The sequence below is a fragment of the Eschrichtius robustus genome, chromosome 5 (genome assembly GCF_028021215.1).
Source record: "Eschrichtius robustus isolate mEscRob2 chromosome 5, mEscRob2.pri, whole genome shotgun sequence".
In the NCBI taxonomy this organism is placed as follows: Eukaryota; Metazoa; Chordata; class Mammalia; order Artiodactyla; family Eschrichtiidae; genus Eschrichtius; species Eschrichtius robustus.
Window position 1 is genome coordinate 33146348 of NC_090828.1, and position 26644 is coordinate 33172991.

At 36.3% G+C, this 26644-nt stretch overlaps 2 protein-coding genes across 5 annotated transcripts in view; one reads left to right on the top strand and one right to left on the bottom strand.

Annotated features, from left to right (window-relative positions):
- The window catches only part of CARF (calcium responsive transcription factor), a 43747-nt gene extending 42720 nt beyond the window's left edge, over nucleotides 1-1027 (bottom strand). The window contains exon 1 of one of the 2 annotated variants that reach the window (XM_068544633.1): nucleotides 993-1027. The gene's annotated coding sequence lies outside the window, so the exon portion shown is untranslated. The remainder of the gene's footprint in view (nucleotides 1-992) is intronic. The other variant, XM_068544632.1, reaches the window with a different exon arrangement.
- WDR12 (WD repeat domain 12) lies at nucleotides 317-26224 on the top strand. Of its 3 annotated transcripts, none has more exons than XM_068544636.1 (14): nucleotides 317-473; nucleotides 1785-1881; nucleotides 5385-5479; nucleotides 8290-8384; nucleotides 9261-9367; nucleotides 10266-10381; nucleotides 11021-11175; nucleotides 12478-12523; nucleotides 14014-14099; nucleotides 23680-23820; nucleotides 23937-24042; nucleotides 24209-24341; nucleotides 25078-25150; nucleotides 26019-26224. In XM_068544636.1, the coding sequence occupies exons 2-14, from the start codon at nucleotides 1841-1843 to the stop codon at nucleotides 26094-26096; spliced, it is 1272 nt and encodes a 423-aa protein (XP_068400737.1). In that variant the 5' UTR covers nucleotides 317-473; nucleotides 1785-1840; the 3' UTR covers nucleotides 26097-26224. The 3 variants fall into 3 exon arrangements, with proteins under 3 accessions (XP_068400737.1, XP_068400736.1, XP_068400738.1); XM_068544635.1 differs by lacking the exon at nucleotides 317-473 and adding an exon at nucleotides 826-1199; XM_068544637.1 differs by lacking the exon at nucleotides 317-473 and adding an exon at nucleotides 1218-1236.
- Nucleotides 26225-26644: the final 420 nt, after the last annotated feature.

A 26644-nucleotide genomic window follows, 5' to 3' on the forward strand; every position in this document is an offset into this window, starting at 1 on the left:
AATTGAAAATAGTCTTAGTTTCATTGTCACTGTGCACTATTAACAGATTATTTTTCGCTTACAACTGTTTAAATTCCTTCTCAGTCTATGGTTGACTTAAATATCATATGTCTACTTAATTGTGGTACATCCTGAAGCAACGTGACAAAGGAAAGCTTTAGCTGTCTTCACCTGCACACATACCGCTTTGCCCCAAATTCTGCAATCCAGTTCTGCCTTACTCTAAACTGCCGTCTCTTTAAGAAGTCCCCCTCTTGAAGGATTTCTGGCGAACGCCTTAAAAAGCGACTAGGAGAGCTGAGTAGTATCTCTCCACCCATCCTCCCTCAGAAAAACAACTAAATTCCATTAGAATTATTCTCGGGACCGTTTGAGAATAAGACATAGGCCTTGGCTAACTTCAAGACGAAAAAAAAAGTCAAAAAGCGTTGGGAGAAGATGTGGGAGGACGACTTTCCCCTTCTAAAAGGAAGGTATAAAGGGGCTCATAAAGAGAAAAAAGGAACCCTAAAATGCGGGGCGGCGCACAGGACCACACAGCGGGCGCTCCCGCCCAGGGGGTCCTCCTCTTTCTCCGTGGTGGTGCGCCCTTGGGCTCAGCAGCCCTCCTTAAGACACCTAACCTCCACCTTCTCCAGCCTGCCGGCTCGGGGCCCGCGGACCCCGTCCGGGCGGGGGACGGTAGGCCTCGTCAGGAGGGTCCCCGAATACGGCCCGAGGCGGGGCGCGGAAGGCGCCACCAAGGCCCGGCAGCGGCAAGGGGCGGGCGCCGGCGGTTGCTCAGGGACCGGGCGGGTCAGGAGGTGACGGGAGGAGGAGGCAGCAGGAAGAAAGGGGGATGGGGAAGCAGCGTCCGGTCCGTCGGCGCAGACAGCTCTGCCAAACCTCCGACTCCCCCAGTCCCGCCGCCGCCGAGCGCCCTACAGGGCGAGAAGGGAAGTCCACGAAGTGTTGGAGCAGAGGGGAGAAAATTCAAAACGAGTCTACTCAACCTCGTCTTGGCTCCGAGGCCCCGCCATGGAGACCAGCACAGTGCGCAGGCGCGCCCCTCCGGGAGCACGCAGCGCAGTTGCTTGAGATAAGACCACTATCAGCCACCGTCGCGTGTTTCCTTTCTGATTCGTTCTTTTTTTCGTATCCCCGCCTCTCACCTGGATCTAAAGCCTGAAGCTAGTGGCGAGAGCCCAAGAAAAATCTCGGTAGACTGAGAGTCTGATTGGGAGTATGCTTGAAAAAGTAAACCCGGAAAGGCTTTAGTGAATTAAAGCTGAAGGCAGAGGAAATATAATAGATAATTTGGCTGGAATCGGGAAGGTTTAATGCAAATAAGATAGTCTAGGGGCAGCGTGGGAAAAAAGACTACAATACCCGGTGGCTACAGCGTATGAGAAGCGCTGCTTTCTGGGGGTTGTAGTATCTAGGAGCTGTGTTTGAATTATCGGGACTGAGGATAACCTGTTAAAATTAAAAAAGAGAGAGAGGGAGGAGAAGCCTATTTGAATCGGGCCTCTCTGTGTCTTCACAATCGATTGTAAGCTTAAATATATTTTTAAAAAATACAAAAAGATTAAAGGGACTCGCTGCCTTTAAGACTATGCTTTACTAATCGATGACTCCTAAATCTAGGAATAGGTAGTTGATGTTTGTGGGCTGGGCCTTGTGGAAGAGAAGCCTCGTGGTGCCTCCTGGCTGAGGAGGCCCGAGGAAAGAAAGCGGAAGCCCAGGTTCGACTGCTGCTTTTCTCTGACACGTGCAGTCTAACTTTGAGCTGCCTCTTTTTGCAGTCCTGAAAGGCCAAAGCGCCGGTTGTCTGTTACCCATACGTTTCTGTAGGCAAGCCATGGCTCAGCTCCAGACACGCTTCTTCACTGACAATAAGAAGTAAGTAAGCGTACTCCCTTTCTCTCCCCTCCTCTCCTCCCCCCTCCCGCCTCCCGCCCCCCCGGCCCCGGGATCCTTTCGAAAGACCACTCCTGTATGACCTTGTGCATCCCTGGTTATCTTTGCCATCAATTCACTTTTTCCCTTTTTTTGGCTGGATTCCTCGCTTGAGCGCGTTTTCCACTCAAGTGGAAGTGGTGCCTTGCGAGGATTTCTCAAGGATCACCTAGCCTTCTCGCCTAGACTCAGGCTGTATATAATTTGAATTGTGTGTGTAGGGTGACCTGAAGGGCTTCAGGTTTGCTTCCTGAATGAAGTGCATTATGTAATTGAACAGTGAACAACGGACCAAGTCGTTATAGGCTGTCTGCTAGTGGTGTTTCACAGTGTCTGAAAACACAACTTCATTTTCCTACGTAGGTGATAGACGATGCTTTTCTGAACCAGGCTAGAAGGTGCAGCTCTCAATAGGGAGTTGGTAGAACTAGTTTTTGATGAGTGTGAAGTCAATTCAGTTACAGATTTGTGTATTTATATACATAATCTACACGTATGCGTATATATATATATATACCTCTATGTGTATACCTATATGTATGTAAACATTTTACCAATTTTACAAATGGTCCCCAGGTATGTAGCAATCATTTGAAACCTAATTATATTCTGCTTTGTGGCGTATATTACACTATTAATTAACTTTTTATCGTTTCGCCTGGTCTCTTCAACTATATTGTAAGTCTCTTGATTGTAGAGACTGTTATGCTTCTTGGATTGACTGAGTCAACAAATGTTTGTCAAGTTCTTCTGGTACTGATGATAAATAATAAATATTTGTTGTATTAACAAGCTAATGTCAGCTATAAACTAAAAAACTCCCACCTCAATTAAGATTATATTTTTGATTCTGTGTTTGTAGCTTTATGTGTTGACCTGGTAAATCATATTCACTCCTCTTGTACTGTTGCTTACAGTATACATAAATTGTATTATCAATACAGATGAGTATATATACTTAGTCGAAATGCTTCTAAAGGAATATGGTGATGGAATAGCAGGATCACTGTATTTTTTCTAATTAAAAGTTTTATGGAGATTATTGTTGATTCACATGAAGTTTTAAGAAATATTAGAGCACTGTATTTTAACTCCTGTGATAAATGGATAAACATCATATGTGTGTATGTGTGTTTGTGTTTATATATTTAGGTTTTCCAAAAAGGTAACAAAACCTAGAAATTAAACTTCTTGCTTCTTCTTTTCACACAATACGTTCTCATCAGTAAAATGATGGGGGAAAGTAGATTTATTCACGTATATGTGTATAATTTACATATGCATGTATATTCATATATGCGTATGTAATTATGCTACTTTTCCCTACTCATCTTACTGGCCAAAATATCACAGTAAACCAAAACTTTCAATTTCTAGGTTTTGTTACCTTTTGGAGAACCTAAATAACTTTTTACTTTTTTTGGCATGATAAATATATAACTATAGCCTTACTACTCAAAGTGTAGTTTGAAGACCAGCAGCAGTAGCATCACTTGGGAGCTGGTTAGAAAAAGCAGAATCTCAGACTCTACCTCAGACCTGCTGATTTAGAATCTACATTTTAACAAGATCTGAAACCTCCACCCCCCTCTCCCATTGTGACAAAAAGAGACTTATCATAGCATGTCTTGGTGAGCCCTGGAAGTTCTACCTTAACATCTTTTGAAACTTTTACATTCCCCACAAATATAGCCTAAATTCAGACCTTATGAAGACTTTTTTGTTTTTGTTTTTTGTAACAGCTTTATTGAGATGTAATTCACATGCAATAGAATTCACACATTTAAAGTGTCCAATTCACTAGTTTTGAGTGTATTTGCAGAATTATGCAACCATCACCACAGTAAATTTTAGAACAATTTTCATCATCCTTTAGCTGTTACCCCTCCCCCCACACCCAAATACTTCCAAATCCCCCAAGCCCAGGGCAATCACTAATTTACTTTCTGTCTCTATAGGTTTGTCTGTTATGGACATTTCATATAAATGGGATTATATAGTACGTGGTCTTTTGTGACTGGCTTCTTTCACTTAGTATGATGTTTTTCAAGGTTCATCCATGTTGGGTTTTTTTATATATAAATTTATTTATTTTTTATTTATTTATTTTTGGCTGCATTGAGTCTTCGTTGCTGCGCGCCGGCATATATATATATCAGTACTTCATTCCTTTTTGCTGCTCAATAATATTCCATTGTATGGATATACCGCATCGTGTTTCCATTGTTCAGTTGATGGACATTTGGGTTGTTTTCACCTTTTGGCTATTAGGAATAGTGGTGGTGTGAACATTTGTGCACAAGTTTTTGTGTGAACATATATGTTCATTTCTCTTGGGTATATACTTAGGAATGGAGTTGCTAGGTCAAGTGGTAATGCCATGTTTAACTTTTTGAGGAACTGCCAGATTTTTCCAAAGCAATCATAGCATTTTACATTTCTACCAGCAATGAATAAGGGTTTAATTTCTCCACATACTCACCAACACTTAATATCTGTCTTTCTTATTGTAGCCATCCTAGTGGGTATGAAGCGATATCTCATTGTGGTTTGATTTGCATTTCCTTGATGACTAACAGTGCTCAGCATCTTTTCATGTGTCTGTTGGTCATTTGTATACCTTCTCTGGAGAAATGTCTATTTCGATCCTTTGCCCGTTTTTAAAATAGGGTTGTCTTTATTATTGAGTTATAAATGTTCTTTATATATTCTAGATACATGTTCCTTGTCAGATACGTGATTTGCAAGAATTTTCTCCTGTTCTCTCTTACAAGAGTTTCCTAATCTGCCTCCTGTTGTGTGTGCCTGTAATCCAGTCTCTGCAGTGCTGCCAAGAAAGATCAAACTAAACAAAATTCTGATGATGTTATTTGACTTAGACAGTGGTTCCTCATTGCCTAGGGACAGAAGTAAAAAGTACTTCACACAGCATCTAAACCACTCCATGCACATCTCTTTAGCCTTATCTTTGGTCACTGTCTAGAGTAAAGTAACACTTTCTGGGATAAGCTGGGTGGGCAGCTCTTTAATAACTCTTAGCTATTTTTTTTGCTGCTCTCCCTGCTTTCCTGCACCCCTTCTTTCTGCCTTGCCACACTTCACCTGGCAGAGACTCACTTTTCTAGATGTAGTGTAAGAGTGATCTTTTTTATGCATCCTTTCAGACTCTGCTCTCCCAGCCCCCTTTCCTCTGGTTGAAATGACCTACCACTTGTTCTCCCATTTTATGTATTACTTATGACACTGTTCTTACATACTTTACTCGTATTTGATTACCAGACTTTAACCCTTTCCAAGAACAGAGACCACAGGTTAATTCATTTTTTGTTAACCCCATGTAGCAAAATGTCTGTCATGTATTAGATACCCAATAAATGTTTGTTGAATGAATAAATGCACATTTGTTAAAACATCTGTAGACTTGATTTATCGTTTCCTTTTTGTAGATATGCGGTGGATGATGTTCCTTTCTCGATACCTGCAGCCTCTGAAATTGCTGACCTTAGTAACATCATCAATAAATTGCTGGAGGCCAAAAACGGTGGGTATATATACTCTGAAAAGTTAGGAGAAAGCACAGTGACACTAACTAGACTGAAATACACCACATTGTTATTTATAGCCCTTTTGGGGCATTATTTTATAATATTGCATGGATTTTATCATGGTAAAATTTATAACATGGATTTCCCTGCTGTATGATACTTTGAAAAATGCTTTGAAATAAGTTTTCAGGAAAAAAAAAATTCAGTTTAATCTGCTTTTAAGGCAATATGGAGACAAGGTGGTTGAGATTTAGGAATAAAGATTTTAGTGTAAAAGTTGTGATGTAGAGGTAATGAAGACATGAGGGCTAGATTGGGTAGGCATAGAACAAGCATCTTGGTGCTTCTACAAAGCAAAATGACAATATCTGTATTTGAGCATTTGTTTTGTATAATAACAAATGCCATTATTGATACTAGTATTTTATTTAAGTATTTAAAATTCATTTAAAAATAATGGATAAAACAAACATAAACATGCCACAGTATCAAGTAAAACATTTATAAAGATATAAATTAAAATAAATTAAACATATGCAAAAAATATTACAGGCTATAAATTTATATGTAAATTTAATATAAAATTAAAATGATATGAACAATGTATGCAAAAATATTGATCAAACAAGATTGGTCATAAGTCGATAATGGTTGAAGTTGGGCGATAGGTATAGGAAGGTTTATTCTCCATTTTTGTGTATGTTTGGAATTTTCTATAATAAAATATTTCTTTAAAAAGTAATGAAACCATACATATAGTAGAAGATTTAAATATGAAAAATGGAAAATAACATAAAGCATAATCTTTAAAAACAAAATTTGTCAATGGAGCCATCATTTAGAGGCAAGCATATTTTTATGCAGATGTTTCTGATGCTTTTAAAGCTCTTTTGATTCTACCCTAGTTGGAGGAATGGGGAGGTGAGAATTATAAAGTAATGCCTAATATTTTCCACTTCCTCTTCCAATAATCTTATAACATTTTTGTTAAGCTTAAGATGTTTTTGAACAACTTTTTTGCAGGGGGGCAAGGTCTTTTCATTGTTAGCAAGATATAGTTCTTGATACAGAGATATTCACATAGCATTTCCTATTGGTTCTTATCTTTCATCATGGATGTACAATAGTGTAGAGATTCTGATGCATAGTTTTCTAAACTCCAAAGATGTCATATATTCTACTTATTGAAAAACTCTGAACTAGCATAAGAATTATTTTCTTGCAATAGACACTTTGCAATATCAGTATATGGTTGTTTATTGTTACCCAAATATTTGCATATTTTTCTAAACTTGTAGATGAACATTGATTTGTCTTTTTGTGTAAATCGATTAACTGAGTCACTGCTCTTGAGTTGAAGATGCAAAATGATTCAGTTTTTTTTTTTTTAATTTATTTTTGGTTGCGTTGGGTCTTCATTGCTGCACGCGGGCTTTTCTCTAGTTGCGGTGAGCGGGGGCTGCTCTTCATTTTGGTGTGCAGGCTTCTCATTGCGGTGGCTTCTCGTTGCGGAGCATGGGCTCTAGGCACGCGGGCTTCAGTAGTTGTGGTTCACGGGCTTTGTTGTTGCGCGGCATGTGGGATCTTCCAGACCAGGGCTCGAACCCATGTACCCTGCATTGGCAGGCGGATTCTTAACCACTGTGCCGTCAGGGGAGCCCAGATTCAGATTTTTTAAAAAGTAACAAGCCAAAGAGTCAATGAGGGAATTCTTCTTTAAGAAGAATTTTATTATAGCTAATAAATCAGAAAGAATGAAGAATTTTTAGCATTTTGTAACTCCAAATGAAATAATAGATTTAAGAAGTGAATATCTATAGCTACTAAAGCCATTTATTAGGTAAAAGGCTGACAAAGAACGTTATGATGGATGGGATCAGATTGACATCATCTGAACCCAGAGGTAGATCTTAATATCATAAAAGGAGGCACAGTGAGATAGTGTGCTTTCTAATGTGATACAATAGGAAATACAATACGGTGTGTAAATATTCTTGCCAAAAACAGACAAACCCAAAGTCTAATCAGCCATTTGGGTCTGCCTAATGTACAGGTTGTATGCAGGTGGTAGAGGAACATGTTAAAGGATACTTTGGAGATATAATCAACCAAAGCCAGAATGTAAGAAGTATTACAAGAAGACGCAGTTTCTTCAGCAAATAAAAGGCAATGGAAAAAAAGGACGGAGAACTGTTAAAGATATTAATCAAATATAATGTGAGGACTTTGGATGCTGATTCTAGAAAGCTCACTGTAAAAAGACATTTATGAAACAAGGAAATATGAACATTGACTGGCTTTATGGTATTAAAAGGAATAAGTAATGTTAAATTTTTAACGTTGTGACTTTTTTAGTCTTTATATTTTAGAGATACACACTAAAGCATTTACAGATGAAATTATATCATTTCTGAGTTTTGCTTTTAAAAAAACCAGCAGGAGAGTGGAGGGAGGAATATAGATGATTGTCCATGAGTTGGTAAAAGATGGGAATGAGGATTCATTATGTTATTCCTACTTTTGTATATATTTGGGATTCTTCTTAGAATACAAAGGTTTCCTTAATCAAAATGATTACACTATCAACAATAAAAATATTGTACCAACAGAACAAAGTATTTGTGTTCTTAAAAATCACATAATGTACTGGAATACATGGTCTGATTGTGCCATGGAGAAACTCTGGAGAAACTTGGAGGCCACACTAGGATAACAGGTATCTGTTTGTTTTGGGGGTCTCTCATTTACCTCTGCCAATACCACTTCAGGTCCTAACAGTGATAATTTTATTATGTATTTTCTTTAGAGTTCCACAAACATGTGGAGTTTGATTTCCTTATCAAGGGCCAGTTTCTGCGAATGCCCTTGTTCAAACACATGGAACTGGAAAACATCTCATCGGTAAGTTCAAATGCTTACCTGCTCTCTTTTACTTAAGGTATTACCAGATAATGTAGGAAAACTTCATTTAGAATCAGCCTGAATCTACAGGAACCAAGAGCCTTTTGATTACTGTTTTTTCCTAGAAACTGAACCTCGGTTTCTGTATCTTCAATTTTTAAATTCCCTCTTTTTTTCTAAGAGTATTATTCAAGAAATGTAGATGAATGAACATGGAAAGATAACTTCATATTTGTGGAACAGTTGTCAAGAAAGGGAATAGCAAATATATGTTTACTACTAATAAAGGTATATAAAATGATTGTGCACATATATAAACTTATGGGTTAGGTTATTGTGATTTATAGTGATTGCCCCTTCCTCTAATTTTCAAACTTTCCTTATTATTGCTTTTATAATTTAAAATATAATTTATAATTGCTTTTATGATTAGGGGGGCAATTTTTGGAACTGTGGTAAAATATACATAAAAGTTATCTTTTAACCATTTTTAAGTGTACAATTCAGGGGCATTAAGTACATTCACAATATTATGCAACCATCACCACTGTCCATTTCCGGAATTTTTTCATCATCCTAAACAGAAGCTCTGTATCCATTAAACAACATGCCTTTATGATTTTATAAAGTTTCTTATATTCTTTTTTTTCTACTTTTAGCGTAAGTTTTCTAAGGTCATTAATATTTCTTAATATTACTCTTAGCATACTGTTAGGTCAAATAAAGTTTTTCACTTTTTATATGGCTCCAAAATTTCTGGATTCTGAAGGGGAATTACATGAAGGAGATAAATTAAACCGGGGGTCCTTTATTTTCATAATGTACCATTTAAAAACTGCACCACCTGATTGATTTCTGGTTTCTCTCTGTGACTAGGAAGAGGTTGTGGAACTAGAGTACGTGGAGAAGTATACTGCACCTCAGCCAGAACAATGCATGTTCCATGATGACTGGATCAGTGCAATCGACGGGGCAGAGGAATGGTATTGCCAGATGAATGTTTTTGTATCCACTTTAAGTGTACTATATGAATATTTTTCTCTGATTACTTGTTCTTTGTGAAAGTAATTTTGTGATATATATGTATATACTGTGACCATGCCAAAGACCTTTAAATTTAGTGTAGTCAAGAAGAAACATATTTATTAATAGATTTTCTTTTCTGTCTAAAGAGGTTGTAGTGACATTTGTCTTCCGAATAGGTCATGTGTCTTAGGGCATTTATTTGATTATGTTGCTTTTAAGACCAAGAATATAATTTGTTTCATAGAGGGAAAAAAACCTTTTCTAGCCACAGATCTCCCAGCCTACTACCCTGAAGATGCAGCTCATGCTATTTTTAGGGCTGAAAAGGGCAGACTGGAATCAAGAAGGTATGAATCGTTCAGAGCAAACCCCCTCTGGCCTTACTTGTAGAAAAACACCTCAAGAATGGATCTCAGTAGGAGCTTACTTTCAAAGAATGTCTCCCTGGAGTTATTACATAGTTATGTTTTTACTGGTTTTACTTTTACTTTAAATGGTTCTACTGGTTTTTTATTTAATGGTTTTCACTGGTTAAATACAAAGGACTATTAGGCTTTTCAAACAGTTTGCTTAGGGAGTGGTAGTATTTTACAACAATAGTAAAAATGAAGTCTAGAGTTTGTCAGTTACATTTTTATTTTAGGAGGTCAAGAAAAGCCAAATGTAACATCTGATTTATTCTAGTGTGTTTTGAAATCTTAATCTTTATATTAAAGAAGAGTTTAAAAATATAATCCTCAAGGTTAAAAATACAATCCTCAAGGTTTACTTTATCAGTGCTTTAGAAATATAATTGATTTCAGGGTTTGAAAAAAGCTGTTTTTTGTGTTTCATAGGATTTTTTTCTCCTCACAGGATCTTGACTGGTTCTTATGATAAGACTTCTCGGATCTGGTCCTTGGAAGGAAAGTCAATAATGACAGTTGTGGGACATACAGATGTTGTAAAAGATGTGGCCTGGGTGAAAAAAGGTTAGGACTCTGCCTAAATTGAGAGGAATCCTGGATACGGAATTGGAAATAAGCCATTTTCGATGCTGGGGCAGAATGGGGACAGGATAGGAAATGTCTCATGCCTCAGTTTTTATAAATATAAAATATTTATATTTTAAAATAATATACACATAAAATATACACATAAAAATACATACATAAAAAATATATGTATATATATTTCAAAAATATACACATAAAAAAATCCGTAAATCAGTAGAAGTGAATCCTAAAATTATATCACATAATATATATTTTCAAATTAATATTGAGTGTGTTAAATGCATGTCTTTTATAGTTTTGTTTTGTTTTGTTTCTTTGGCTGCGCCCTGTGGCATGCGGGATCTTAGTTCCCCAACTAGGGATCGAACCCGCTCCCCCTGCAATGTAAGCGCGGAGTCTTAACCACTGGACCGCCAGGGAAGTCCCTATACTATTTTTGAAGAATCTTCCCTTTTATACCATCAGTTAGCTTCTTTTTTCAAAGGTGGCTATATGAGGTCTTTTACCTTTTTAACATCTTTATCAACAACTACAAAAAATTCAGTTCTTTAGTTTTGGAACACTATTTAAAATTTTTGTACTAATTTGTTTCTTATCCTTGTGTTCTTTCTTCAGACAATTTGTCTTGCATACTGCTGAGTGCCTCTATGGATCAGACTATTCTCCTATGGGAGTGGAATGTAGAGAGAAACAAAGTGAAAGCCCTGCACTGCTGCAGGGGTCATGCTGGCAGTGTGGATTCTATAGCTGTTGATAGCACAGGAACCAAAGTAAGTAGCTATTGTGTTATTAGTACTGTGTTCAATTAGAATTTGAGCTTCTGTGCAAAAATGTCTTTTCTACATAAAGTCACTGTGATCGGCCTACTTCCATAACAATTGGTGACTAAAGAATATGATTTCAAACCAAAAGTAAATACTCGTAATGAGAGATATGAAGAGTCGCTCCCTCACTCTGGGTATCTCTGGTTTAGAACTTTATATAAATTGCAGAAATTTTAAGAACTCAGGTAAACAGTAATTTCTTTATGTAACCTCCTCAAATCATAGTGATTGACATTTTCAGTCCTTCAGCTACTCATAGTGCTGTCATTAATTGAAAATGTCTAGCTGATCACCTAAAACTTAGCATGCACTAAAGTTAGCATTAATCGAGGTTGTTTTACTATTATTGCTGATCTACTCTTTATCACAACAAAATGGTAAAAGTTAGTCAAACTATGAGGGCAACACAGTATTTACTTAAGAGGGGTTACAGACTCCCTCACCATTTGAAAATTCTCCAAACCACAATGAAGTATTCTAGATTTAAGAGTGTTTCTTCAGCATTTCTTTGCCAGTTAGCATAACAGAGGACGTTTCTGCATTCAAAGTTAAAAATTTATGAGTATTCATATTGAGCCATAAAGAAGGTTTACATGTTGTTGAGTCCAAACTTAAAAGTGAATTAACTGTACCCTGTCCTTTGCCTCTAAGAGATAGAAACTCATCCTGAACTTTTTTTAGCTTAAAAGACCCAAGGAGGGAGTGATGCACCACGTCATGAGCAGGGTGATGATGCATTTGGATCTCAGGAACCAATGGAGTAGAGGCTTGCATGTGGCCAGCACACCTCCTCCCTCTTGTCTCCCCAAGTTGACTTCATTCTCTTACCTCAGTCTGGCTTTCTCCACATGGCAATAAAACCTGGCCTTCAATATTCCCAGGTTTTACATCCTATACTGTCTGTCCCTGGAAAAAGATTAACTTCAGCTCTCTAAAACACAAGTTTTCCCAAAAAAAGGCTCTGAAGGAGGAAGAGACCTATTGCCACAGTGTAGGTCAGTTGCCCACCCTGATCTAAGCAACCATGGCCAGGGTACAGGCCCTATAAGAATGGCAGCTCTTTCAGTTGCCATGAGATCGAGGGTACAACTTCGCAGAGACTAGGAAGACAGGCAGATAGGTGATGCCATAGTAGTAAGAATTTCAGGGCAAAGTAAAGATTTCAAGTTAAATAGCAGGAAAAAACCAGGCAAACAATATGATGGATTATATTGCATACTCTTTTTCCCTTCATATATATTTTTTTAGTTTTGCAGTGGCTCCTGGGATAAGATGCTAAAGATTTGGTCTACAGGTAAATGAAATGTTTCTTCTACTTTGACTTATTAATGATATTTCAAGAATTTCAGTGAAAAAAGACTTTTTAGCCCATATTTTTCTATAAAAAATGGACCAGAGCTTTTTAGGTCACAAATAAAGTACTATAGTATAGAGAAAAATTAGTATATTTCTTTGTGTTTCAAAATGTTTTTCTACTCTACCATCCCCTTATTTATTGGACGATGTCACTGAATCCCTGCAAGTATCAATAACACATCTGGTGCAGTGCGACATAACTGCCTTAGTTCTCAGAGCTCCCTTATTCAGGAATGTGGAAATAAACAAATTACCTTCTGTGTCATCTTGATATACTTTACTATTAGAGAAATTTCTTAGTTACGCTGGTTTACTTTAAAAAAAATTTTTTTAATACAATTTTACCAAACAATTTTCTCACTTTGAAAACGTAGATTAGAAGGAACAATTAGAGGAGCCAAGGGGACTCTTAGAGGAAAGTACCTTGATAATAGTAAGAAGACACTGCTAGAAGAAAAGAAGGGGGAAAACCCACATATATTTTAGAAAGTAGTAGTACAGAACTATTTATTGCATGGGTAAGCAGATCAGAATACCTCTGTTGCTTCTGAGGAAATTGCTATATTACTGTACAACACCCTAAATACAGTTCACAAAGTAGAGTTGGGGAGGGGGGAGATAATCAAGAAAAGCTTAAACGGTTTTAAATAATTCTGTGTAAAATGGCAGGAAATATAAATCCATTTTAGTTAAAGCAAACAGTTTTGAGGCAGAAAGTTGCTTGTGTAGGAATTTTTCCTTTTGTGAAATACTTTTTGATAGTGCTGGGTAGATGAGATATTATCTATGATTAGTTGTTACCCTTAAGGTGCTTATAGTCTAGTTTGGGAAAAGCACATGACATTTATAAAATAGTTACAAAACATTAAAATCTATGGTTTTTTATCTGGGTTTGCTACCTAGCCAAATGATGGATAACGAAGATTTTTTTTAATCAAAAAATAACTATCTATGAAACACTTTTAATTTATTGTTAGAAAAGTAAAATAGTCAAGAAGAATAAACATGGCTGGAATGTATGTCCTTTTAACATGTGTTTATTTACCATGTCATTCCCTTCTTCATAATATAAATGCAATCTGGTCAGAACTCTCCTACAACTAATAGTAAGCAAGTTTTCATAGATATGGTAAACTGATGAATAGCCATAATGATAATCTTTATAAGATACCAAACTGGTTAGGTTTTAGGATTTTAATGTATAATACTTTATTTTTTGCTTTCTCCTTTTCGAAGATTGGTAAGCCAGGTATTGTTTTTAGATATAATTTTCCATTAACCAAAATAAGGAGAAATGTTAATTCCCTAACCAGTTGAGATAACATAGAGAAAGTATATACCTAGAAACATAAGAATTATTTGAGACTGTTTGTAATTAATATTTACCTTAAATTTTAACTCTATCAAATCTAATTCTCTGTGATATAGTCCCTACAGATGAAGAAGATGAAATGGAAGAATCCACAAATCGACCGAGAAAGAAACAGAAAACAGAGCAATTGGGACTAACAAGAGTAAGTATTTGTGAGAACTGACAGTATTGGGCTTAGGGGTGTTTTTTTTGATAAATTTATTTATTTATTTATTTATTTTTGGCCGCAATGGGTCTTTGTTGCTGCACTCCGGCTTTCTCTAGTTGCAGCGAGCAGGGGCTGCTCTTTTTTGCCGTGCACAGTCTTCTCATTGTGGTGGCTTCTCTTGTTGTGGAGCACGGGTTCTAGGCGCACGGGCTTCAGTAGTTTTGTCATGCAGGCTCAGTAGTTGTGGCGCACAGGCTTAGTTGCTCCGCGGCATGTGGGATCTTCCCGGACCAGAGCTTGAACACGTGTCCCCTGCATTGGCAGGCAGATTCTTAACCACTGCGCCACCGGGGAAGTCCCGGCTTAGGTCTTTATTGACAAATATATGTTAATTTAATATAATTGTTCATATTTAGTTTCCTTTTGTCTTGTCTTGCTCTTCAACCATAATTAGGCTTTCTTTCAGTAGATCTGTAAATTTTTATTATAAATACTCTGCTGCATTTGAGTTATTGAATGTAGTTGCATTAAGCTAGGTTTACAGCTTGATAGGTTGATTATTTAGCTATTATATTTGGCCTCATGGTGAATTTTTTTTTTTTTTAACATCTTTGTTGGAGTTCCTCATGGTGAATTTTAAAGTAGGATCTTTTTTTTTTTTTTTTTTTAAAGTAGGATCTTTTAATTGTTGAAGATTTCACTAAGTTTAGTGAAATATCTCATTACCTGACTGTTTAATGATAATGTTGCAGACTCACAGACATAGAAAACAACCTTATGGTGACCAAAGTGGAGAAGGGGTGGGTGGGGGGGGCAAATTAGGAGTTTGGGATTAGCAGACACAGACTACTATGTATAAAATAAGTAAACAACAAGTCCTACTGTAGAGCACAGGGAACTATATTCAATATCTTGTAATAAACCATAATGGAAAAGAATCTGAAAAAGAAGAGATAACTGAATCACTTTGCTGTATACCAGAAACTAACACAACATTGTAAGTCAACTATACTTCAGTTTAAAAAATAGTAATAGTAATAATGTTTCGTACACTGAGGATGTAATTTTGGTAACATCTCCTAAATCAGTAGAAACCAAGAGTTTAATTGAGGTTTTGATTCTGTCATTTTGCTATAGATCCAATTAAATCAAACTCAGAAAGTTAATCCAGATTCTTATTTGCTCTGTTCCATTAGAAGGATATTTATCATAATATGATCTGACCTATATTAATATACTTAGTGAGAAGAACAATACTGAGTCAGATTTAGGAAATCATGTTTCATTCTTTTTCTAACAGCTGTAATGGATGTGCATTAAATCAGGCACACATTTGCACGTTATTTCTTACAGTCACCAATAACAAGATATCTTATAAAAACTGTTGAAAATGAGGAATAAGTGATTCCTCAAACTCAGTAAACTGCAGTAAACAATAGCACTTACTGTTTCCAACTGAAAGTAGTGATTTATAATTTATACATTTAAACATAGACTGCTGAATTGCAAGTTCAATGATCTGGTGGCAATTCAGCTTCCTTATCACTTGTCTCATAAGACAAATTAAAGCTGGAAATGCCTTACCAATTGGATAATGTGCCAGTGGTAATTTATTGATGCATATCCCTGATCAACCTTTAAAGAATATATCTGAGTAGAAAAAGACTTCTTGAATTATCAAAATACTTTACTCATAAGGTAGCTTTTTTTTTTTAACCTTTATGTTAGTTGAAGTTTGGCATACATATAATTAAGTATACAGCTCAATGAATTTTTGCAGTTGTGTATACCCAAGTAATCACTATCTAAATCAAAACATCAAGAATTACCGACACCCTAGAAGATGCCCTCTAGGCTCCCTTGAAATCAGTAGCCTCCTAAAAGTGGTCACTGTTCTGACTTATCCTAGATTAGTTTCACCTAGTTTTAAGCTTCATATACAGGCATACCTCATTTTATTGCACTTTGCAGATAATGCATTTTTTACAGATTGAAGGTTTGTGGCAACTGTGTGTCAAACAAGCCTGTTGGTACCATTTTTCCAGCAGCCTTTATTCACTTCGTGTTTCTGTGTCACACTTTGGTAAGTCTCAAAATATCTCAGACTTTTAAATTATTATTATATTTGTTATGGTGATCTGTGATCAGTGATCTTGATGTTACCATTGTAATTGCTTTGGGGTGCCATGAACCACACCCATATAAGACAGTGAACTTAATCAGTAAATGTGTATGTTCTGACTGCTCCACCGACCAGCCGTTCCCCCATCTCTCTCGCTCCTCTCGGGCCTCCCTATTCCCTGAGATTCAACAATATTGAAATTAGGCCAATTAAAAATCCTACAGTGGACTCTAAGTGTTGAAGTGAAAGGAAGTCTCATGTCTCTCACTTTAAATCAAAAGCTAGAAATGATTAAGCTTAGTGAGGAAGGCATGTCAAAAGCTGAGAGAGGCCAGAAAGATAGGCCTCTTATGCCAGTTAGCCAAGTTGTGAATGCAAAGGAAAAGTTTTTGAAGGAAAAGTGCTACTCCAGTGAGCACATGAATGATAAAGTGAAACAGCCTTGTTGCTGATATGAAGAAAGTTTGAGTGGTCTGGGTAGAAAATCAAACCAGCCACAACATTCCCTTAAACCAAAGCCTAATCCAGAGCAAGGCCCTAACTCACTTCAGTCCTGTGAAGGCCAAGAGAGGTGAGGAAGCTGCAGAAGAAAAGTTCGAAGCGAGCAGAAGTTGCTTCAAGAGATTTAGGAAAGCAGTCTTTATAACATAAAAGTTCAAAGGGTAGCAGCAAGTGCTGATGTAGAAGCTGCAGCAAGTTATCCAGAAGAGCTAGCTAAGAAATTAAACGAAGGTGATACCCTAACCAACAGATTTTCAAAGCCGATAAAACATCCTTCTTTTGAAAGAAGATGCCATCTAAGACTTTTATGAGAGAGGAGAAGTCAATGCCTGGCTTCAAAGCTTCAAAGGACAGGCTGACTCTCTTGTTAGGGGCTAATGCAGCTGGTGACTTGAAGTTGAGGCCAGTGCTCATTTACCGTTCCAAAAATCCTAGGGCTCTTAAGAATTATGTTAAATCTACTCCGTCTGTGCTCTGTAAATAGAACAACAAAGCCTGGATGACAGTACATCTGTTTACAGCATGGTTTACTAAGTATTTTAAGCCCACTGTTGAGACCTACTGCTCAGAAAAAAAGATTCCTTTTTAAAAACATTACTGCTCATTGACAGTGCACCTGGTCATCCAAGAGTCCTGATGGAGATGTTCAAGAAGATTAACGCTATTTTCATGCCTGCTAACACCGCATTCATTCTGCAGCCCATGGGTCAAGGAGTAATTTCAACTTTTACGCCTTATTATTTAAGAAATACATTTCAGGGCTTCCCTGGTGGCGCAGTGGTTGAGAATCTGCCTGCCAACGCAGGGGACACGGGTTCGAGCCCTGGTCTGGGAAGATCCCACATGCCACGGAGCAACTAGGCCTGTGAGCCACAACTACTGAGCCTGCGCGTCTGGAGCCTGTGCCCCGCAACAAGAGGGGCCGCGACAGTGAAAGGCTCGCGCACCGTGATGAAGAGTGGCCCCCGCTTGCCGCAACTAGAGAAAGCCCTCGCACAGAAACGAAGACCCAACAGAGCCATAAATAAATAAATAAATAAAATTTAAAAATTAAAAAAAAAAAAAAGAAATACATTTCATAAGACAATAACTGCCATACTTAGTGATTCCTCTGATGGATCTGGGCAAAGTCATTTGAAAACCTTTGGAGGGACTCCCCTGGTGGTCTAGTGGTTAAGAATTCGCCTTCTAATGCAGGGGACGTGGATTCGATCCCTGGTCAGGAAACTGAGATCCCACATGCTGCGGGGCAACTAAGCCCATGCCCCACAACTACTGAGCCTGCACACCACAACTGGAAAGAAGCCCGCGCGCTGCAACAAAAGATCCCGCGTGCCGCATCGAAGATCCTGCAACTAAGACCCGACGCAGCCAAAACAAACAAAAAAAAAGAATTAAAAAATAAATTTTAAAAAAAGCTTTAAGAAAAAAAAACCTTTGGAAAGAATTCACCATTTCTAGATGCCATGAAGAACATTCATGATTTATTGAGGTCAAAATATCAACATTAACAGGAGTTTGGAAGAAGTTGATTGCAACCCTCATGGATGACTTTGAGGGGTTCAAGACTAAAGTGGAGGAAGTAACTGCAGATGTGGTAGAAATAATAAAAAAAACTAGTACTAGAAGTGGAGCCTGAAGATGTGACTGAATTGCTGCAATCTCATTGTAAGACTTTAATGGATGAGGTGCTTTTTATGGTTGTGCAAAGAAAGTGGTTTCTTGAGATGGAATCTACTCCTGGTGAAAATGCTATAAAGATTATTGAAATGATAACAAATGATTTAGAATATTACATAAACTTAGTTGATGAAGCAGCAGCAGGGTTTGAAAGATTTGACTCCAGTTTTGAAAGAAGTTCTGCTATGGGTAGAATGCTGTCAAACAGCATTGCATACTACAGAGAAGTTGTTCATGAAAGGAAGAGTCAATCGATGTGGCAAACGTCATTGTCGTCTCATTTTAAGAAATTACCACAGCAACCCCAGCCTTCACCAACCACCACCCGATCAGTCAGTAGCCATCAACATTGAGACAAGACCCTCCACAGGCAAAAAGATTATGAGTTGCTGAAGACTCAGATGATGGTTACCATTTTTTAGCAGTATTTTTTAATTAAGGTATGTACTTTTTTTTATACATAATGCTATTGCATATTTAATGTACTACAGTATAGTGTAAACATAACTTTTATATGCACTGGGAAACCAAAAAATTCTTGTGACTCACTTTATTACAGTGTTTGCTTTTTTGTGGTTGTCTGGACCCAAACCCTCAATATCTCCGAGGTATGCCTGTAATATCTGTGAGATTTCATTCATCTACTGCATGTAATAGTTCTTTTCAGTAATAGATAGCATGCCTTTACATGAATATACCAGAATTTATCTGCTCTTCTTTTGATGGACATTTAGATTGTTTCTAGTTTTAGCCACCATAAATAAAGTTGCTGTACTTGTTTTTTGGTGCACATATATTGTCATTTCTGCATATGTAGAATTGCAGGAGTAGAATTGCTGAGTGACAGGGTACACACATGTTCAGTTTTCTGAATGTTTAATAGTGCCAAAACATTTTCCAAGATGGTTATATCAGTTTATACTCCCACTGACAGTGTATGAGAGTCAGAGTTACTCAACATACATATCACCACTTGATAGTACTATAACTGATTTTATTTTAGCACATAACATGTTTACATTTACTTACTGTTAAAAGGTGTCTCATTTTTTGATTTCTGGTGGTGTGTAGTGTATTTTAAGTCCCAGCCCTTTGATAGCTAGTTTTGAAGTGCCTGTTCATGTTTTTAGCACTTTTTTTTTTTTTTTTTTTTTTGCCGCACCACATGGCATGCGGGATCTTAGTTCCCGGACCAGGGGTCAGACCCATACCCCCTGCAGTGGAAGCTTAGAGTCTTAACCACTGCATTTTTTTTTTAAGTGTGTTGCTTATCTTTTTCTTATTGATTTGTAAGAGTTCTTTTTGTATTTTGTTTTTATTTTTTATTTTATTTTATATTGGAGTATAGTTGATTAACAATGTTGTGTTAGTTTTAGGTGTACAGCAAAGTGATTCAGTTATACATATATATGTATCTATTCTTTTTCAAATTCCTTTCTCATGTAGGTTATTACAGAGTATTGAGCAGAGTTCCCTGTGCTATACAGTAGGTCCTTGTTGGTTATCTATTTTAAATATAGCAGTGTGTGCACGTCAATCCCAAACTCCCAATCTATCCCTCCCCCCTTCTCTTCCCCACCCCCTGGAACCATAAGTTCATTCTCTGTAAGTCTGTTTCTCTTTTGTAAATAAGTTCATTTGTATCTTTTTTTTTAAATTCTGCATATAAGCAATATCATCTGATATCTGTCTTTCTCTGACTTATTTCACTTAGTATGATAATCTCCATGTCCATCCATGTTGCTGCAAATGTCATTATTTCTTTCTTTTTAATGGCTGAGTAATAGTCCATTGTATATATGTACCACATCTTCTTTATCCATTCATCTGTCAATGGACATTTAGGTTGCTTCCATGTCTTGGCTATTGTAAATAGTGCTGCAGTGAACACTGGGATGCATATGTCCTTTCAAAGCATGTTTTTCTCCAGATATATGCCCAGGAGTGAGATTGCTGGATCATATGGTAGCTCTATTTTTAGTTTCTTAAGGAACCTCCATACTGTTCTCCATAGTGGCTGTACCAGTTTACATTCCCACCAACAATGTAGGAGGGTTCCCTTTTCTCCACACCCTCTCCAGCATTTATTGTTTGTAGATTTCTTGATGATGGCCATTCTGACTGGTCTGAGGTGATATTTCATTGTAGTTTTGATTTGCATTTCTCTAATAATTAGCGATGGTGAGCATCTTTTCATGTGCCTCTTGGCCATCTGTGTGTCTTTTTTGGGGAAATGTGTATTTAGGTCTTCTGCCCATTTTTTGACTGGGTTGTTTGTTTTTTTGATATTGAGCTGCATGAGCTGTTCGGAAATTTTGGAAATTAATCCCTTGTCAGTCACATTGTTTGCAAATATTTTCTCCCATTCTGTGGGTTGTCTTTTCATTTTATTTATGGTTTCCTTTGCTATGCAAAAGCTTTTGAGTTTCATTAGGTCCCATTTGTTTATTTTTGTTTTTATTGCCATTACTCTAGAGATGGATCGAAAAAGATATTGCTGCGATTTATGTCAGAGTGTTCTGCTTATGTTTTCCTCTAGGAGTTTTATAGTATCCGGTCTTACATTTAGGTCTTTAGTCCATTTTGAGTTTATTTTTGTGTATGGTGTAAAAGGATGTTCTAATTTCATTTTTTTACTTGTAGCTGTCCAGTTTTCCCAGCACCATTTATTGAAGAGACTGTCTTTTCTCCACTGTATATAATCTTGCCTCCTTTGTCTTAGATTAATTGACCATAGGTGCGTGCATTTATTTCTGGGCTTTCTACCCTGTTCCATTGATCTATATTTCCATTTTTGTGCCAGTACCATACTGTTTGAATGACTAGCTTTCTTTTTATATTTTGTATTCAAGGTCTTTGCTGCATATAGGTATTATAAGTATTTTCTCCCACTCAGTGCCTTGCTGATAACTTTTATTTTTAGGTGTGCACATTCATAAGCTTGCTTCCACTGTTCATTTTATTTGAGAGAAATCACAATATATTCATTTTTTTCATTTAGGTTTTTATAAGCTTTAAATCTGTACATTCATAAATTATTAATTGAAGTTATGCTAGAAACCCTTGAAGTGCTATTTGAAGCGAAAATTAGAAATAATAGGAAAAGTTGGATTATTAAGACCAAAATAAGACAAATATCAAAAAGTTATTTTCTCTCTGGATTTCTTTCTAGTACCTGGCTTGTATTAATATGAGTAATGCTCTCAGTCAGTTCATTTACTGGTCATTTGTTTCATATATTAACATACAATAAGGTTTTTTCCACATTTTCTCTCAAAATTGCTGTTTTTCCTGCAGTACTATTCTTTTTTTGAGCATTTGTTCTTTTTTTAAAATTAATTAATTAATTAATTTGGCTGCATCAGGTCTTAGTTGCAGCACGCAGGATCTTCATTGCGGCACTTGGGCTTCTCTCTAGTTGTGCGCAGCCTCCAGAGCACGGGCTCCTCTGTTGCTTGCCCCATGGCATGTGGGATCTTAGTTTCCTGACCAGGAATCGAACCTGCGTCCCCTGCATTGGAAGGCGGATTCTTAACCACTGGACCACCAAAGAAGTCCCCTCCAGTACTATTCTACTGAAGTTTGTATGCAGTAACAGTGCCAAAGTTGACTTTTCTATCTTAAAAAAAAAAAAAAAATATGCATGTAGGAAAATTCACTCTTTTTGGTGTATAGCTTTTGAGTTTTGATAAATACATAGAATATGTAACTACTACGTATTCAAGATACGGGACAGTTTGCCATCCCCTGAAACTCATGTTGCCCATTTGTAGTCAACCTTTCCTCTCTATTTCTATCACCTGACAACCACTATCAGATCTCTGTTCCTGTAATTTTTCTTTTTCTAGAATATCATATAAGTGGAATCACACAGTATGTAGCCTTTTGCATCAAGCTTTTTTTTCACATAATGTATTTGAGGAGGGAAACAAAGAAAGATTCATCCAGATTATTGGGTATCATGGTTTATTCCTTTCAAATGCTGAGTAGTAGTCTATTGTATGGATATACAACAGTTGGTTTAATTCACCAGTTGAAGGATATTTGGGTTGTTTCTAGTTTGACAGTTATGAATAAAACTGCTATAAACATTTGTGGACAGTTTTTTGTGTGAACCTAAGTTTTCATTTTTCTTGGGTAAATACCTAGGAATGGGATTGCTTATTCATACACATTTACCCATCATTTTACATGCCATTTCCTATCCTGGAGCCTCTGATTATGTTACCTTACTTTTTGTTTTGGATCAGAATAGAGGTTGCTCTGTTCCTCACTCCTCTATCAGGTTCCTTTACTACTTTCAGGAAAATTTTAGGGCTGGAAGAGAGACCTAGGGATCATTTGGTCCAGCAGTTGGCAAATAATAGCCCCACAGGTGATTGGCTGTGGCCTGATTTTGTACTACAGAGTGCTAAGAATGATTTTTTACATTTTTAAGGGGCTTTAAAAACAAAGAAGAACATGGAACTGAGACTGTATGTGGCCTGGAAAGGCTAAAATTTTTACTTTCTGGATCTTTATCAAAAAACTTTGCTGATCTCTAATCTAGTGCAACCCCCTTAACATTTAAGAAGGTTAAATGTAACAGAGTTACACAAGCAGATTAACTGTCCCCCATTTCAAGAGTTTTCCTTCTGTCTGTTACATGTTCTTTGTATTTAAAACAGACAGTATACCTAGTTTGATGATTTTAATTTGAGAGGGACATTAGAGATTTTGGAATTCTAATAAATGAGCCATGGGCATTATTTAAAGATTGGATGCTGAAGAAATGAGGTGGTGAGAATAACCTACTGCAATTAATTAACCTGGAAGAGTTATGTAGAAAATAGCAGCACCTTAACTCAAACCTAGGTCTTTCTGACCCCAGAGCTTTTTCTACTAGCTTCTACATGTAACATCTTTGTCAACTGGGAGAATTTAATTAGTGTTAATATTCCTCAAAATGAAAAGTAGAGCAGAAGGGGAAGCAACAGAATACTGTGGAAAGACTACAAATTTTGGAGTAATATTTGGGTTCAAACTCAGATCTGCCATTTATAAACATTATGACCTTTGGCAAGTTATCTTTCTCAACTTCAGTGTCTTCATCTATAAAATAAAAACAAATATGTCTTGGAGGATTGCTGTAAAGAAGAAATAAGGTAGGATATGAAAGCTAAAGCACCTGACAATATCTGGCATATCGGCTTTAAAAGTAGTAACTATTATTATTGTTTCAATCACTCTAAACCAAAAATGCTTTCCCTTTTGGGTGTCCTTCATTTCTAGACTCCCATAGTGACTCTCTCTGGCCACAAGGAAGCAATATCCTCGGTTTTGTGGTCAGATGCTGAAGAAATCTGCAGTGCATCTTGGGACCACACAATTAGAGTGTGGGATGTTGAGTCCGGCAGTCTTAAGTCAACTTTGGTAAGACAAATTCAGTGCTTCTCTGATTAACTTTGAGCTTTTAAGTGGTAAACTTCTAGGAGATGGTTACTTTTCGCCCACACTGGTTACATGTGCTTTCCTTTTTTTTTTTTTAGACAGGAAATAAAGTGTTTAATTGTATCTCCTATTCTCCACTTTGTAAACGTTTAGCATCTGGAAGTACAGATAGGCATATCAGACTGTGGGATCCCCGAACTAAAGGTGAGTTGTATAAACCTCTGAAGGAAAAATATGAGTGAGTAACGTAAGTTTCTCTTCTCACGAGAGATGTGTATAAAAAGATAATTTTCTAGAAATTTTTTGGGGGGTTTCTGCCTACTTCTGTTTTCTAAAATTTAATAATGGTTGTCTGTTTTGTTTTGCTCAGATGGTTCTTTGGTGTCGCTGTCCCTAACCTCCCATACAGGCTGGGTCACGTCAGTCAAGTGGTCTCCTGCCCATGAGCAGCAGCTCATTTCAGGCTCTTTAGATAACATGGTTAAGCTGTGGGATACGAGAAGGTAACTCCTGTTGATGACTTACAAAGGAAATCTATCAATTGCCCGTTGTATACAGAGAAAATGAAATGAACACTGAAATGACTATCCAAAAGCAGAAGGGTCAAAAAAAAGTTTTCGGTCATATATCCTGAAATGATACATATTGATATCAAAAAGGAAGGCCAGGATCAAAGGAATTTTCTTAATGTTAGTATGTTGGGGTTTTTTGCAATCTGAATGAATTTAATTGTGATAGTTTATGAAATCCATCTTTCTGACCTTGTTATATAAAATAGGAAAAAACCCCTGAACCTTAATATAAATATGATAATTACAGAATTAGAAGGCCAGTGGCCTGAATGAATGGAACTGTGGTCAAATTGTAAATTATATGTTAATAGGAAATTAAGTAAAAATACAGAATTTTAAAGATAATCAAAATTTAAAGGTTCCTTTCTTATTCATCAGTTAGTGCTACAATACTAATATATGCAGAGGGCCCCCAAGAGAACGCATATACAATTTATTTACATATTTCTACAAGTAGAATGGAGAGGCAGTAACCAAAACCACAGTTTGCTAATGATACAGGAAAAACAGGAGAGGTAGTCAAGTAAATGCTCAGAATTTTAAGATTAAGTGGTTACTGGGGCAAGGATGGTAAGCTAAAATTTTCAGAAAAGTATAAATGATTAGTCATATATGTTTGTTTAATACTATGAAATGCATATAACATGTTAATATTTTCGTCTTTTAGTTGTAAGGCTCCTCTCTATGATCTGGCTGCTCATGAAGACAAAGTTCTGAGTGTAGACTGGACAGACACAGGGGTAAGAATTTATTAGTTATTTGGTAGAGAGGAAGAAACTACATTATATTTTTAGAATAAATCTGGTATTTGTGTTTACAGAGTTATCAGTTTCAATATATCTGATATTTATAATTCTGTATTCTAAGTTCCATTAATATTCATAAAATCTCATATCTCATTTAAAGAAGAAAAAAATTGTCCTTTAATATTAGGAGTAGTAAAATTTGAATATTTTGAAGCAGTTTTTTTCTCATGAGTATTTTAATGAAATGTTTTAAGTCCCTAAACTTGCTACTTCAGACTAATTGGATCAAAGTATTTGCTACTTAGAAAAATCTTAGATAATATGGCTGTATTATAAAATGTTCTTAAAGAATTACAATTTAATTATACACACACACACACACACACACACACACACACACACACATAAAAGCTCTTATTGCCTAAGAACGCTTTCCTAATACAGGTCTGAGGGCTGTTTGAAAAATTTGTAATATCCATTTACCTACAAACAATTAATGTGCCATCTTTTAAAAACTTAATTTTCTTAAACAGATAGAGCTATATTACCCTTCAAACTTTTAAATTTTATTACATTTCTTAGCAAATGCTTCATAGAAAGTACAGTAGCATATTACGCCTCAACCAAATTAAAATCACCACTTCTAAAGTTTTAATATAGTGTATATATATAGTATATGTGTAATATAGTAGTGAAATTTGATGCAATTGGCCCGTTTTAGTATTAACTCTCAATGCAAGTTAATTGCTCATCCACGATTCCTTCTGTATCAGAATCATCAGTATTTAATTAGGTTCAGCAATCATATGAAATAATTGTATTTACTTCTGTGTTTATGTTCTTTTCCTCTCCCTCTACGCAGTTACTTCTGAGTGGAGGAGCAGACAATAAATTGTATTCCTATAGATATTCACCTATGACTTCCCATGTGGGCGCATGAAAGTGAATGATAAATTTGGCTACAGAGATTCCTTCTGTAAATGAAATTGATAGAGAATTCTCAGATTACATCAATGCAGGTGCAGGAAGCAGCCTTTTAGATTAAAGTTTATATACTATTTCACCCTTGATGATAGTTATCACTGTCTTTTTTCTTTATTGTGTATTTATTATACAAGTTATGTTTATTAAATGTAAAATATGGTCTGCATTCTCTACCTTATGAAAACCCTTGAAATTAAACTGAGTTTTTAATTTCTCTTTTAAAGGAATTGGTTTGAATTAAGAATTGCTTTTGAAATGCTATAAAAGCATTATTAAAAATTCAGTAATTGTTCAGATTTTTATCTCTAAGGGAGAAACTTCACTTTTTAAAAAGTTAGCTGCTTAAAAAAAAGCATCTAAAAAAACTAATAAATTTTAATAGAGAAAAAATTAGAAATACAATCTGTGTTTGGTAAAATAAAATACAATAAATAAATAAATACAATAAAATACAGTAAAATTAGAAATACAATCTGTGTTTGGTAAAATATGTCTAACTATAAT

Excerpts from the sequence above, each read along its gene's own strand:
- WDR12 (XM_068544636.1), top strand. The coding sequence starts at position 1,841 with ATGGCTCAGCTCCAGACACGCTTCTTCACTGACAATAAGAA. Across the intron at positions 23,821-23,936 it reads GCAGTCTTAAGTCAACTTTG|ACAGGAAATAAAGTGTTTAA; the intron begins GTAAGACAAATT and ends TTTTTTTTTTAG. Across the intron at positions 24,043-24,208 it reads GTGGGATCCCCGAACTAAAG|ATGGTTCTTTGGTGTCGCTG; the intron begins GTGAGTTGTATA and ends TGTTTTGCTCAG.